The 16,443-nt window shown below is 44.1% G+C and overlaps 1 protein-coding gene and 1 long non-coding RNA gene across 2 annotated transcripts; one reads left to right on the top strand and one right to left on the bottom strand.

The window, feature by feature from the left end:
• Nucleotides 1-1,394: 1,394 nt before the first annotated feature.
• Nucleotides 1,395-14,980, bottom strand: LOC139536432 (uncharacterized). The gene is made up of 4 exons (XR_011667304.1): nt 14,838-14,980; nt 6,310-6,486; nt 3,269-5,575; nt 1,395-3,103 (listed from the first exon to the last, which is right to left on the bottom strand). It is a non-coding gene; the product is annotated as an uncharacterized lncRNA (long non-coding RNA).
• A 735-nt stretch (nt 14,981-15,715) lies between these two features.
• Nucleotides 15,716-16,443, top strand: LOC139536437 (cytochrome b-c1 complex subunit 9-like). The gene is made up of 2 exons (XM_071336976.1): nt 15,716-15,901; nt 16,116-16,443. Exons 1-2 carry the CDS (start codon nt 15,719-15,721, stop codon nt 16,161-16,163), a joined length of 231 nt encoding a protein of 76 aa, XP_071193077.1. The 5' UTR covers nt 15,716-15,718; the 3' UTR covers nt 16,164-16,443.

The raw sequence follows: 16,443 nt of genomic DNA on the forward strand, positions 1-16,443 counted from the left end.
TCCTAACTCCACATCGCCCTTCATAGACTGTAACACATACCATCACAGCAAAGAGTTTAAATAAATAATATTCTAGGAACCACAAAATCCAATAATATCTACATGCCTTTGAAAACATCTAGGCCGCTTTCCAGACCATGACAAAAATATCACTGGGACACATTTTGTTTATAATATTGTGTGGATAGAGTAAGACTCAACAGTTACGTTTTGAACATTCATACAACATGTTATTCTCCTGAGATTTGCCAAGCTGTTTTAAGTATTTACATTTGTTAGAAGAGAAAGCTAAAATGGTTGGATGGTTTTAAAACAGGATCTAAGTTTGGAATAGTGCCTGCAGTTGCTAAATTACTGAGAGCAATTTGTGGTAAGCCTGGCACCCGTTCCCCAAAAGGCAATGCAGAACCTTGCTCGTCTTAATTAAATGTTACAACTTTTGGTGCTTGTCTCGGGAAGGGGAGAATGTGCCCAGCGTTAATAATAATTCATTAATGCATCTCGGACTGCATACCAATGACAGGTCCAACAAGCAGCTGCATACACTATGAATATATGATCTATTACCCCACTGCATCTTTACAACCATTATTGCTGCATAATGCAAAAATCAACCTTCCTTTTCCCTTTTTTTTTCAATCAACCTTTCAATTCCAAACAAGGAATTTGAATGTTTATTAGATATGAATGTTTACCAAATATGAATTTCCAGTTGTTTTACATTGCCATTTTCTAGAACTGGATATTCTTACATGACGCACACTGTAAGAAGCAATCATGACAATTCCATATGTTGAACCTAATTCCAAGCTATCTACTAGGGTGATATCTATTAAATAGCAATACAAATATGACATTAATGATTAATGACCAATCAGTGAAATGAGGTTTGACCTGCCTGGCATGTGCTGGCAACTGAATCTCATCAGTTCCTGCTGCATATGCTTTCAGCAGATAAGCTGAAGACTTGCTGCTGGGGAGCCATTTCTCTTACTGTGTGTTGCAAATCAAAGTTAAATTGTAGTGTTGATTTGCTGTTAGGGGATTTTATTCTGCATTTAACCTCAAGCCCATAAAAGCCAAATGCAGTGCTTGAATGATTGGACTGTGAAAAACAAACAAACTCACAGTGAAGGACCTCTACTACTGCCAGGTGCCTACAGCACATAGTCAACAATGGAACATCAGTAGGGAGGGGGACTGTTGTAGAATAACAAAAAATACAAACTGCTTTCAGTAACACCTGTGTAAAACACAATTACACTAACAACCTGTTACAAAATAGCCTACTGAGATATTTCCAAGACACAGGTGACAGATTTTTATCATGGATTCAAGGAAGACAGACTCGATGTACATTTGTATTCATTTATTTAGTTTATTTAACTCGGCAAGTCAGTTAAGAACAAATTCTTATTTACAATGACGGCCTACCCAGTCCAAACCCGGATGACGCTGGGCCAATTGTGCGCCGCCCTATGGGACTCCCAATCATGGCCAGAGGTGATACAGCCCGGATTCGAACCAGGGACTGTAGTGACAACTCTTGCACTGAGATTCATTGCCTTAGACCGCTGCGCCACTCGTACATTGGGACTCTGCTTGTAATTCTCTTGCGGAGCCGAGAGAGACCGTTGTTAATGTGTCACATTTCAGCAGGGAATGGACTCAGTATTCAGCACAGCAACTTCTCATTGGAGGTGGTTAAGGTCTTAAAGAGCAGTGAGGATGGTAAAGAGAAGCAGAGCAGATATAAAGAGCACAGTGTACCGGCAATTAATCAACCAATGCAAGCTGCATACTAATGGTTGGATGGTAGCAAAAAGCTACTATTAATAGCTACAAACTTTTCTACTTAGAATTTTGTTTGGTACAATGACTGTACATAGTACATTTTGGTGAATACTTTGAATAAATGCAAAACTACAAGTGTAAATACCAACTTAATTATGTTGAGTTATTTTATGCCTGGTTCAGGGAAACTTATCAGGGCTCTCGGTGACAGGTAGGCAGACACTAAGGCCTTGAGACAAGTCAGTAACTGTAGTCCTGCTCCAAAATTGGCCATGTGAGTTTTTAATCACAGAGCCCAGAGATGTAATACAGCCAGCATGGCCATAATATTCAGAGTAGAGGAGGTACTCACACTGCTGGCCAACCAACCAGCAAAGTATCCCTGTCCTGGCATCTCCCTCAGAGCCAATCTGAAACCAATTGAAAATGTTATTCTAGGGTGTAGCGGTTTGGGTTTTAATCTGTGTTACTGTCACAGGAGAGGCAGATGATGCCGGCAAAGGGTCGCCGTCACATGGTGATGTGACATCCTGCCAAAGCACTGTCTGATCTGGCCCTCAGTTGTGTGGCACATACTGACAGGCCTCCAATTACACAGTGAAGTAAGGTCCTGAATAGCACTTGTTCTATTATCCCTTACAAATTAAACGTGGGGAAACACTATTTTATTACCTGAAGATAGGGACACAAAAAATGTGTTTTTACAAATATGGACACCATCTTTTGTACATGTGGCCAACATAAGTGATGAGGTAAAGCTGTAACATCCATCCACTAAAAATAAATCTTCCCAAAATACACAAACCACTTTTTCATCATAAAGAATAGGTGGAGGGAAGGAAATCACATATAGTTTTTTTTCTAAATGTGGTAGCCACTCCAGTACTGCTGATTTCCTGAGGTTATCATTTCAAAAGCATTACAACCTCACATTCTGCAAATGTATAATTCATAATCCATTTTCTTGAATCCAAGGACTTACTCAACAAGTCTGCATGCACATAACTCATAAGACTAATGTAGACGAATGAAGAAACTCAATTAAAATATGAAGATAAAAAATTCACTCACCTTCATCAAGTAAAAGTTTGAGGCCTAATAAAAATAAATGATCAGTTCTTGCATCACCAAATGTAACTTTGAGAAATAAAATGGTGAATCTCCTTTAATTAACCCCATTCAGTTCAGCCAGACTTTCCATCCACTAGGGGGAGGGGACAGAATTGAGGGAGGGAGGTCAGGAATTGTGAGGAAATGTGGCGGTATATCATTCTCTGGTTGATTGTCATCATCTTCCTCTTTCAAAACACTGTAGGGAGTAAAACAGAGGAACCATTTTAGGAAAAGGAAAAAGAGGAAAAGCTATCTTTGCACTGATGGTATCAAATATGACGCTGTGCAAGTGAAAATAACATTTTACCACTAGCATGCACAGGAAGTACTGACAGCCTTTGACCATTTATTCATACTGTACCTTCCACTGCTGAGGGCGGCTCTCCTCTTCTCCCTCCTGGTGAGAAACTCCTCTATGCTCCGCTCAGGGGATGCTCTGTGCTCTGGGTCCTCTCTGCTCCATCTTTCATCTAGAGTTCAGACTGCACCACTTAATATGGAGCTAATTAACACAAGCACCATGGTAACTTTGAATTCCGAGCAAAATTAGTAACGATGCTTACTATGAGGGATTTCATTGAACCACCTAAATGAAGAGGGGCATTGCATGTTCATAATTCAAACACCAGAGTAACTTGCCACCATAATGATGTAAATTTGACCTCTTACAAATGTTATCATCATGCAAGGCATAACTAAAATGACGACGACGCCATTGCTCATAACTGACTACCCTTCATTTGAGGACCATGTCCATGGCAGACAGTGCCATCTTGTGGAAACAACTGACCTTCAATCTGCATTCTTAGGCTCTCCATTTTATTTATTTATTTAACTAGGCAATTCAGTTAAGAACAAATTCTTATTTACAATGACGGCCTACCAAAAGGCAAAAGGCCTCCTGCAGGGACGGGAGCCTGGGATTTAAAAAATGTATTCAATATAAATATAAGACAAAACACATCACAGAGAGTCATAACACTACATAAAGAGAGACCTAAGACAACATAACAAGGCAGCAAAACATGATGACACAGCATGGTAGCAACACATGGTAGCAGCACAAAAACATGGTACAAACATTATTGGGCAAAGTCAACAGCACAAAGGTCAAGAAGGTAGAGACAACAATACATCATACAAAGCAGCCACAACTGTCAGTAAGAGTGCCCATGATTGAGTCTTTGAATGAAGAGATTGAGATAAAACTGTCTATTTTGAGTGTTTGTTGCAGCTCGTTCCAGTCGCTAGCTACAGTGAACTGAAAAGAGGAGCGACACAGGGATGTGTGTGCTTTGGGGACCTTTAACAGAATGTGACTAGCAGAACGGGTGTTGTATGTGGAGAATGAGGGCTGCAGTAAATATCTCAGATAGGGGGGAGTGAGGCCTAAGAGGGTTTTATAAATAAGCATCAACCAGTGGGTCTTGCGACGGGTATACAGAGATGCCCAGTTTACAGAGGAGTAAAGAGTGCAGTGATGTGTCCTATAAGGAGCATTGGTGGCAAATCTGATGGCCGAATGGTAAAGAACATTTAGCCACTCGAGAGCACCCTTACCTGTCGATCTATAAATTATGACTCCGCAATCTAGCATGGGTAGGATGGTCATCTGAATCAGGGTTAGTTTGGCAGCTGGAGTAAAAGAGGAGCGATTATGATAGAGGAAACCCAGTCTAGATTTAACTTTAGCCTGCAGCTTCGTTATGTGCTGAGAGTACAGTGCACCATCTAGCCATACTCCCAAGTACTTGTATGGGGTGACTACCTCAAGCTCTAAACTCTGTGGGAAGAGGGTCATTCTTCTTACCAAACCACATAACCTTGTTCTGAACACCTCCAAAACAAAGGTCAAGGGTAGAGAAAGCTTGTTGGACACTAAGAAAGCTTTGTTGTAGAGCATTTAACACAAAATCTGGGGAGAGGCCAGCTGAGTACAAGACTGTATCATCTGCATATAAATGGATGAGAGAGCTTCCCTCTGCCTGAGCAATGTTGTTAATGTAAATTGAGAAGAGCGTGAGGCCTAGGATTGAGCCTTGGGGTACTACCTTGGTGACAGGCAGTGGCTGAGACAGCAGATTCTGATTTTATACACATCACTCTTTGAGAGTGGTAGTTAGCAAACCAGGCCAAAGACCCCTCAGAGACACCAATACTCCTTAGACGGCCCACAAGAATGGAATGGTCTACCGTATCAAAAGCTTGGGCCAAGTCAATAAAAATATCAGCACAATTTTGCTTAGAATCAAGGGCAATGGTGACATCATTGAGGACCTTTAAGGTTGCAGTGACACATCCTTAACCTGAGCAGAAACCAGATTGCATACCCAAGAGAATACTATAGACGTCAAGAAAGTCAGTCAGTTGATTATTGACAAGTTTTTCCAACACTTTTGATAAACAGGTCATAATAGAAATAGGCCTATAACAGTTAGGATTAGCTTGATCTCCATGTCCCTCTGACATGTAAGAGAATCTGCAGTTGTTGCCGAACACACACTGGCCTGATGCAAAGGACAAAAACATAAGCATTACACAGATAAATCGTAAGGGTCTTTAATTCACACGACATGTTCCTTGTATCTTTAATTGTAGTCTTTACCAGTCTTTAGAAACCTCCTGCATGGTTTCTTAGTCCGTTCATCATACAGGATAGCTGCTGTATCTGTGATGAGAGAAGAGGTGTCAATGTGTACATTAAAATCTACAGCCTATTACCACAAGTATGTCAGATGATAAAAACAACTGCAGAGATAAGGTCACTGTCAATTATTTTTAGAAAAGGACTTGAACTGAATTGCATTTGATCACATCCATCTGAATTTAACCCCAACCATCTCTTTTTGCTGTTCTTTTGTAATTATATTACGTCTTCTGATTGGTTACTGTGTCAAACCTTACACCCTGATCTGATGTAGGAAACTAAGCCTAAGCAAATTCCATGTAGCTTCATCGTATGGGCAGGTGGGGGAGTACTATTCATGTCTGTGTTAGTTTCCTGAATCGTTATCTATATGTTTTGTGTATGCAATGTGTGAGCTATGCCAAGATTTTCCTAATGTAGGACAATACATGAGATTCTGAAAACACATTGGCAACTTGATGTTGGTCCTGCTGTCTGCCAAAATGCCAAGTAAATAAAGCCTTTTTAAATCAAGAAGTTTCTTCATCTGTTCTTCAAAAGTGCATTGATGGGAAAAGTAAGCCAAGTGATAGCCATCATTCCCTAATTTTTCTACCAGTCCATAGACAACCCTTTTTCTAAAAGCATCTTATACCAAGTCTCCATGAACGTATAGTTTTAACTTTTTACACACTTGAGCGCACCAACACAATGTTTCTTCAGACCGAGGCCTCAACTATGTTGGACCGAAACTCTTGGGAAATTACATTTCTTACCTCTGAAATGGTCAAACCAGGCTTTTTTAGATCTGTGGTGTTGAACACCTTACATGTGTTTTTTCCTGTTGTGCATGTTGTCCTGAAAGGGCCGGTCACAGTAGTCACAGTAATACCGCTTCCCCATGGTTAAGATTCTGTCTTCAGTTCAGTCAGCTATAGAGTCACCTCATATCTCTGAAACCAAACAATGGCTGTGTTCAAGAGCATCAAAACCGTAATGTATCATACATTGTGACGGACTGACTGATCTACAAATAATAATGAGTTGTTATTTTTGATGCAAGGTGATTTGTAGATCAGTCAGGTGATAGCACTGTTGAATGCAATGTCGAACAAGCCCAATGATTGAAAATATGACCGTCACATTACAGGCCCCAATCGAAGTGCCAAGACCTTCAAGTGCTTACCCTGCAGTGAGTCAAGGGTTGGCAAACCCTTCTTGTGTAGAGCTACTGGGCGTGCAGGCTTTCGTGCCAACATTACTCTCTACACACCTGATTGCATAGGCTACTAATCCTCCAACCCCCTGCTCATCAAGACTTTAGGTAGCTAAAGCAGGGCTGGAGAAAGGGTAGTTTGAGAACCCAAGGGCATACAGCCGTGATAGCATCTCGGTCTAGAACCTACATTCACTCCAGCCACCATGGTTGACCAATGAACTGACCATCCTTGTCTAATGTTACTAGCTATAAAGAAATAAGCAATACAAACCTTTTTATGTGAGGATTGGGACACTCAGTCATAGTATTCAGCTAACATAACATTTAGCAAATGGTTTAGCTGTTAAATCGTTGTGACTTCGATGCGAGCTTGTTTTCTTGAAATGTAACATTTCTTCTTCGATGAGGTTTAACCGTGGTTTGCATCCAATATACGTTGCATTACCACCACCTACTAGATTGGAGTATAACTCTGTTATACTTTGCTTAATTCTTTATATATATATATATATATATATATCAATAAATAAATACCCTACCATCTAACACTACCCTACCAAACCCACCACCCTACTCCACTATTTAAATCCATTTGGTTCTACCTCAGACCAACAGCCTGAAAGGATGGGACAACACCATTTAACACACCCTGTAACTTTTCTGACGTCAAGTCTTGCACACCCAAATACCTCTCTGCAGCTGCCACCACAACCTCTATTTTCTGTGACTTCTGTTCCATCCCTGCAGTACAGTTGACAACCATTGCTATAAATGGTAAAAATCCAATCTTACTAAAACATACAGTACAAGTCAAAAGTTGACACACCTACTCATTCAAGGGTTTTTCTTTATTTTAACTATTTTCAGCATTGTAGAATTATAGTGAAGATATCAAAACTATGAAATAACATATATGGAATCATGTAGTGAGCAAAATAGTGTTAAACAAATCTAAATATATTTTATATTTGAGATTCTTCAAACTAGCCACCTTTTGCCTTGATGACAGCTTTGTGCACTCTTGGCAGTCTCTCAACCAGCTTCATGAGGAATGCTTTTCCAACAGTTTTGAAGGAGTTCCCACATATACTAAGCACTATTTAGCTGCTTCTCCTTCACTCTGCGGTCCAACTCCTCTCAAACCATCTCAATTGGATTGAGGACGGGTGATTGTGGAGGCCAGGTCATCTGATTCAGCAATCCATCACTCTCCTTCTAGGTCAAATAGCCCTTACACAGCCTGGAGGTGTGTTGGGTCATTGTCCTGTTGAAAAAAAAATGATAGTCCCACTTATCGCAAACCAGATGGGATGGTGTATCGCTGCAGAATGCTGTGGTAGCCAAGCTGGTTAAGTGTGCCTTGAATTTAAAACAAATCACAGACAGGGTCACCGGCAAAGCACCCCCAAACCTCCTCCTCCATGCTTCAGGGTGGGAACCACACATGTGGAGATCATCCGTTCAACTACTCTGCGGCTCACATCAGTTGGAACCAAAAATCTCAAATTTGGACTCATCAGACTAAAGGACAGATTTCCACCGGTCTAATATCTATTGCTCGTGTTTCTTTTTCCAAGCAAGACTCGTCTTCTTATTGGTGTCCTTTAGTAGTGGTTTCTTTGCAGCAAATAGACCACGAAGGCCTGATTCACACAGTCTCCTCTGAACAGTTGATGTTGAGATGTGTGTTACTTGAACTCTGTGAAGCATTTATTTGGGCTGCAATCTGAGGTGCAATTAACTCTAATGAACTTATACTCTACAGCAGAGGTAACTCTGGGTCTTACTTTCCTGTGGCGGTCCTCATGAGAGCCAGTTTCATCATAGCGCTTGATGGTTTTTGCGACGGCCCTTGAAGAAACTTCAAATTCTTCTTCTTCAAGTTCTTCAAATTTTCCAGATTGACTGACCTTCATGTCTTAAAGTAGATGGACTGTCATTTCTCTTTGCTTATTTGAGCTGTTATGTCCATAATATGGACTTGGTCTTTTACCAGATAGGGCTATCTTCTCTATACCAACCCTACCTTGTCACAACACAACTGAATGGCTTAAACACATTAAGAAGGAAAGAAATTCCACAAATTACATTTCAACAAGGCACACCTGTTAATTGAAATGCATTCCAGGTGACTACCTCATGAAGCTGGTTGAGAGAATACCAAGAATGTGCAAAGCTGTCATCAAGGCAAAGGGTGGCTCCTTTGAAGAATCTGAAATATATTTTGATTTGTTTAACTTCATGATTCCATATGTGTTATTTCATAGTTTTGATGTCTACACTATTATTCTACAATGTAGAAAATAGTAAAAATGAAGAAAAACCCTTGAATGAGTAGGTGTCCAAACTTTTGACTGGTACTGTATTTCACTTGTTGGCCTAACCCTCTGTACTGGTATAGCTCTACTACTCACACTCCCCTCTACATTCTTCATAGCCTCAGCATACAACAACTTCTGCACTACTCTAACCCTGGAAATCTCAACATGCCTCTCTCGCATTGGACATTTCTGATTCCTGGCCCCATGGGCACACCTACTATTAACACATACCACTACTTTCCCCAATGCTACACATTCCTTTGTCTCATGCCCTTCTGCACACTTCTCACACCTAGGAACCTCCCTCCTACACACTGCTGCCACATACCCATAAGCTTGACACCTGTAAAAACGTGATGTATTTGGCACAAAAGCTCGTACAGGATAACTTATATAGCCTAACATCACTTTGTTGACTCAACATCAAAACTCAAAAGGACAGACAACGACTCTCACGCCCCCGTCACCACTCACACCACCCTGTCTGTGTCGCACCAAACGACGAGCATCACAAACACCGGGAATCTTCCCCTTCAAGTGGTCAACTTTCACATTTACCCCTACCCCAGTAATCACTCCTCTCAATGGCGCCCTTCCGAGGAGAGCAAAATGAAAGTTACATATGTAACCACGGTTATGTGAGCTATTGGATCACTCCAATATGGTATCCTTCCGCTCGACAGGATACATTCCGAGTAAGAATTTCATATTAGTCCCGTGTTCTGGGTAGTGCTGCAGCTGACACCCTTAAATAGCTGCTGGCGCACTACTCCCACCTCAAGTTCTTTTCGAGGCGTAGTAGATCACAACAAGAGGATTGGAGTGATCCAATAGCGCAAATAACTGTGGTTGCATACGTAACCTTCTTATGTAGCACTATTTTGGATCACTACAATATGGTATCACAATACCAGATTAAATCAGTGAACTAGGCATGGCCAGACAAGACCAAAATCCCATAGGACTGAGCCCATGGCAGTCATGGTTGCGGTTTCCCTCCATCCCCCTCCAGGGAAGTGGAGGCAACACCCAACATGGCCGTCCCGACCTGGTTGGCTGCAGCAACATTGACTCGATAGTGCCTAGCAAAAGTGCTAGGTGGCCGAGGCACAAATTTCATCAAGGGGAAATCTTCGGAGCAGGGCCTACGATGTAGCTACTCTTCTAGTAGAATGTGCCACCAAAGCAGATGGCAAAGGCCAGCCAGCTAGCTGATATGCTGTAGTAATAGTGTCCATAGTCCAATGTGAGAGTGGACATGCGCTTAGAAAGCCTGGAGGGGATGAGGGCCACATTACAGTCCTCCCCATCTGATGACCGTATTTCCCCCCTGGGGTGATGCGTTGTCACGGCAGCACTCCTTCGGCCACTTTGGGGGCACCCTCCACCAAACTCAGTATGGCTGAGGAGTTGATCCGTCTCGAACGTCAGGCAGAAAGGATAATGACGGTGACGACGCCCTCTCTCCACGCTGGAGATGAGTTGGAGTTGGATGACAGTGCTTCAGTGTTCCGAGCACATCAATGATCGACCCAGTCCACATCGCCATCTGTAGCTGGGAGCACCGCTACGGAGGCACCCCCGGTGGTGACGGAAGCAACACAGGAGTTTTTAGCGAGAGTGGCTACCGCTTTTGATATCAAGCTGGAAGAAGCACCATCTGATTAGCTCCTTATACCAATCTGCCTCAAGTTCGCTTTGGCAGTCCGCGAATACTGGAGCAAGATGGGAGGGCGCTTCCATTGCGACATCCAGACCAGGCCGTTGACTCTCCTAAGGGATGCAGAGTCCTTGGGGCGAGACCACTATCGGGTGATGGATGACATGGTGGCTGCCTTGATCCTCCCTGACAAGGAAATTGTTGGCAAGGTGCCTCGCCTCAAACCAGGACCTGAAGGAGTAAGCAATGGGACCCTCTCCATCATGGCATGCCTTGTAAACACGGCTATGATGCTGGAATCCTACCTCTCTCTGTTGATCCCTCACCTCCCAGGGGGTGGTGACGAGCTTCTTAAGGAGGCCACAGAGGTGTCAAGGCTTCTCACTATGCTCCAGACGGACATGGCACGTGCCAACGGCAAGGCTTTGGCTTCAGTGGTGACTTCACACCTCCATCTTTGGCTGGCACAGTCTAAACTGCCAACGCCAGTTCAGTAAACATTCTTGGAGCCAGGGGTGGACAACATCATACAGCAGACTACAAAACTACGCAAAGACAGAGACTTTGCAGGAGTTCTTGGCAACTGCGTGCCCTACACCCGCCCCTCAGAGGAGCTGGAAGACAGGGCAGGGCGCTCTACCAACAACTTGGTCCCCCTCCTCCCCTGCCTAGACAGGGAAATGGGAACCAGCGTTTCACACCCCAACAGCACAGTCCTGGATACTGGGTACTGGGTACTGGGCACAGTCCTGGGGGGGATACGAACTACAGTTCCGATGCCAACCACCGTCCTACGGTGCCACCTGGGTCACCTCGGTGGCAGATGGGTTTTGGAAGGAGGTGCTCCGGTTGGAGATAGCCTCGCTCCTGAGCAAGGATGCAATAAGGAAGGTAGAGCCGCTAGAACGGCTAAGTAGGTTCTACGTATTTCTAAGTTCCGAAAAAGGACGGCAGCTTTCAGCCAATCCTGTACCAACAAATGTTTAAACGAGCTCAAGTTCAAGATGCTCTCACCAGTGCGGGTGTTGCAGGCAGTTTTAAGCGGCCAATGGTTCACCGCTCGACCTGAAGGATGCGTACTTCCACGTTCCTGTTAATCAAGATCACTGGAAGTACCTCCCATTCGGACTCTCACTGGCGCGGCGTACATTCACAAAGTGCATGGACGCAGTCTTAGCGCCTATCACGCCCCAGGGCATTCTAGTGCTGAACTACCTGGACGACTGGCTGGTGTGTGCTCAATGAAGTGAGCAAGCTACAGCAGACTCAAGGATAATCTTGAAACACATTCAAGACCTGGGCCTCACCCTAAACAGAGAGAAGAGGAACCTGACTCCCTCACAAACGGTGGTCTTCCTGGGGATGTTGATCGACTCAACACTTATGAGAGCATTTCTCCATCAGGTGAGATTGGAGAAGATACAGGGCGTGTCCGTATTAGAGTGCCAGAAGTTACTCGGTCTCCTCACGTCGGCTTCTCTGTTGATTACGCTGGGCCTTCTTCACCTCAGGCCACTCCAGCGATGGTTCAACTCTCACCATCCACACCAGAGACGACACAGACATAGTCAGCTATCGGTGACAAATGCATGTGTGAAGACTCTGTTGAAACGGCCCTCTCCCTCCTTCCTGTTGGAGGGAGTGATACTGAACAGAGCCCACAGAAGGAAGCTAGTGTGCACCGATGCCTCGCTAGCGGGTTGGGGGGCAGTGTTCAGAGGCATGCAGCGAGCGGACATTGGAGCCCTCCATGGCACTCAAACAGTACTTGCTCTACTTGGAGGGGAAGCATGTAATGGTCAGATCAGACAACACCATGATAGTGGGGTATATCAATCACCAGGGGGGACTGAGATCCAAGCCATTTCGTGGAGGTGCCGTGGAGCTCTTGCTGTGGGCTCAGACTTAGCATCACTGCGGGCAGCGCACATCCCCGGGGTCTTGAACCGGGCAGCGGACATGCTTGAACCGGGCAGCGGACACACCCTCAGGTGGTGTGACAGCTGTGGGAAAGGTTCGTGAGAGCGCAGGTGGACCTGTTTGAATCTCAGGAGAACACTCATTGTCCCAGCTGGTTCTCAATGTCGGACCCTGCAGGCCCTCTGGGTTTGGACGCCCTTGCTCACAATTGGCCGGCAACGACATTATGTTCCCGCCATTTCCCCTATTCACAGCTAGGCTAAACAGGGTTAGTTTAAAGGGCCACCGTTTGCTCCTGATAGCCCCATACTGGCAGAGACGACTATGGTTCAGCCTTCTGTTGTCCCTCCTCTCTGGGATCCCATGGCAGATGCCAATGAGGCCCGATCTGCTTTCTTAATCTTGGGGGACGCTCTGGCATCTGGACCCACATCGCCTCCAGCTTTGGGCTTGGCCCCTGAGAGGCGTAAATGGGACAATATGAATTCAGGACAATGTGGTGAACACATTGCAGAAAGCCAGGGCTTCCTCCACCAACGCGCCATATCAAATGCGGTGGGGCATATTCTGTACTGCGTGGGTCATAATGTTGCCCCCGAGTCGTGTGATGTACAAACGGTTTTACACTTTTTACAATCACTGCTTGATGCGCGCCGAGCGGCATCTACTTTTAGAGTGTATTTGGGAGTGTGTTTAGTCCTGCAGTGGTCTGCTCTTGTTAAGCTAACTACTGCAGAGCTCATCACTGTGGAACACACAAGAGTCTAGGCAAGATGGCTACGCCCTTTGAGAGATAAATGTGGTGCGCCTAGGAACACGTGACTCACTCTCTGGGTAGAACTGCAAGCCTGCCAGAGTGAAACATACACAGACTCCCGATCTTGCGGAGTTCGGTGAGGTCCCTGAACTCAAAGGCTAACCGGGAGGGTTCCGATGGACAAACAAGACACAGACAACTAGCGCCGCAATACTGGTCGACCAAACTGAGTGTCGCCCAGGTTGGTACACAAGTAATTAAATACAAAGGACAAAACCCAAACGAGATGACACAAGCCAAACCGAGTGGGGGTGGCAGCAGAGGACCCAGGTGGAGGCGCTAGCTAGCTAGCTGCTCCAAGCTATTGAATAGCTGCAGGTATACTTCTACAGTTATAGACTAACATAGAGCTCTTACCAAGCACATCCTCTCTGGAATGAGCCGAGAAAAGGAAGTGGTGGGAATAGAGCGGCAGCAGCTATTTAAGGGGGTCAGCTTCAGCACGACCTGGTACACAGGACTAATCTGAAATTCTTACTCGGAATGTATCCTGCCGAGCGGAAGGATACCATATTGGAGTGATTCAATATAGTGCTACATAACAGTTAAACTTTTTTTGTCCCCATTAGTTTAATGCAGAGCGCCTGCTCCTGTAACAGTTTAACTTTAGGGACCCTCTGCACACATCAACAACAGTCCCCCACGAAGCATCGTTACCCATCGCTCCACAAAAGCCCTTGCAGAGCAAGGGGAACCACTACTTCAAGGTCTCAAAGCGAGTGACGTCACCGATTGAAACGCTATTAGCGCGCATCACCGCTAACTAGCTAGCCATTTCACATCGGTTACACTCCCTCTTACAGAAACAGAAACACAAGACCACTTCTGGTTACCTTCACCAATTCCACAGCACCCAACTCTGTTTTCACCCACCTTGAAACGACAAATGGATCAGCCAAAAGGATCCACTTTTTCAAAAAATGTCACTCATACTGTCACAGACTCATCTTTATCCTGACCACACCTACCACCTCTGATACTTCACCCTCATTTACTTCCATTTCTCCTCCTGTCTTCGATCCGGCGTACAGTTCACTCTGCTTACACTTTCGACCATTCTTCTTGAACAAATCATCTCCCCTTTTCCCACCATTTTTAACCAACTCTCTCTCTCTCTCTCCTCCTCCTCTGCCTCTCTTTTCCCCTCTATTCCTCCTCCGTATTCCAAGTATACGTCTCCTTATGATAATACTGCACTACTCCTGACATACATCTTGTTCTTGCCCTCTCAAGGGATGCCATTTAACCAGCTGACACAATCGCTGTACAATCAGAACAAACCCCTCAGAATGTAGTGCATCCCACACTGTAAAGCAGCTGCTTTGTCTTGATGTTCTTCTTTGTCAGTAGCTACCAAGAAGCTTTACCATTTCAAACAAGCGCGCTCTTCCAACCACCATCCAGCCACTTCCTCCTCAACAGCCTTCAGCAAAGATTGTCACTGTCCAAATGTATAATTTATTTTTCAGGTAATAGCTATATCACGTGATGTTCTTCTTCTTTAAATTTGTATTGGCGGATCGCAACCGAGAGGTGCAAACACCGTTCCCTATTGTACTGGAGTGTGAGCCCTCTATCAGAGAGGATGAGGTAGAGAGGCCCTACTCGGAGGAAAATCTGTCTCCCTCCAGCAGGTGGCGGTTTTTCGCCCACTAATCAAAGAGTTTTTGTATGGAAGTCAACCAAAGAATATATGGTTTATTTGATTGAATAGAAGTTTCGTAAAGCTTAGGTTGTTAGCAGTGTAATGATATAAGTAGGACACGTGACATGCCTGCACCTTTCAGAAAAAACACTATATCGTAGTGGTCTCGAGATAGCTATGCATATTCATGTTATGAGGCTAGGTTCATAGCATCTCTCCATTGAATACAGGCATAAATTTAGCAGCGTCGTTGGGGTTAAGGTTAGGTTCAAAATCATATTTTAACAAGATTAATTGTAGAAACAGGCGGGGTTTAGAAATAAGTATCACTTTGTGGCTGTGGTAATTAGTGACGACCTCGAATAGCTAGTAACTGCAACTACAGGTTAGATCTACTCTAGCGGGTTTGCTGTCTATCCAGCTTAGCTACTCGGCAGTTTGCCATCATTATATTTGTATGATAAGTAAGTATGTGAGTGTTTACTCTCAAAGACCATGTATGTTATATCGTCAGTATTTTGTTTTCACGTTTACTTTGGCGCACATTGATATGACGCACATGTTTAGAACTACTTTTCCCATCATACTTCGGTTTAACTTAATATGTCGTCATTTCCTCCCTTCTCGAAATCACCATCAGTTGACATGTCGCTCGCTAAAGGTGTCTACAATTTGCTCTTCAGGAGAACATCTACTTTTGCCGTTACCATCATGGTCGGAGCAGTGTTTTTTGAACGAATGTTTGACCAGGGAGGCGATGCCATATTCGAGCAATTGAATCGGGGGGTAAGTCTACTGACAGATCTTCCCGCAGCATACGTCTGACCTTGCTAAGGACAAACGACCGCCTGCCTAGGCTTTTAGCTAACCTAGCTAGCTAGTTGTTAATGTCCATTGGCTATTTGATTAGCTAGCTAGTTCATTTAAATCTTCATAGGAAGGATGCATCATAGGTCGTTACACGTATAATTCAACTTTCAATGTTGTGTTTTGTTTGTAGAAACTATGGAAACACATCAAACACCAATACGAAACAGAGGAGGAATAGAAGTGGCCTGACGATGTTCCGGTGGAAAAGAAGCTAACGCCACTCTTTAGTGTTCTATTCCCCTGAGTCGGTCTTCATGGAATATCAGCTGCATGGACATTGATCTGTCACGACGAGGCTGACCACTGGCTACCAGGAACTTCATGGGCGTTAGACTTGTCAAAACTCAGAAAATCATGGATGTGTTTCCTATCAATTGTTATTGTCATTCCCTCCTGTTCCTCACAATTTGTACATGTACTGATAAGTTAAAACTGTTAATAAACTCAACATAAACCTA

This window comes from Salvelinus alpinus, chromosome 1, assembly GCF_045679555.1.
Source record: "Salvelinus alpinus chromosome 1, SLU_Salpinus.1, whole genome shotgun sequence".
Lineage (NCBI taxonomy): Eukaryota > Metazoa > Chordata > Actinopteri > Salmoniformes > Salmonidae > Salvelinus > Salvelinus alpinus.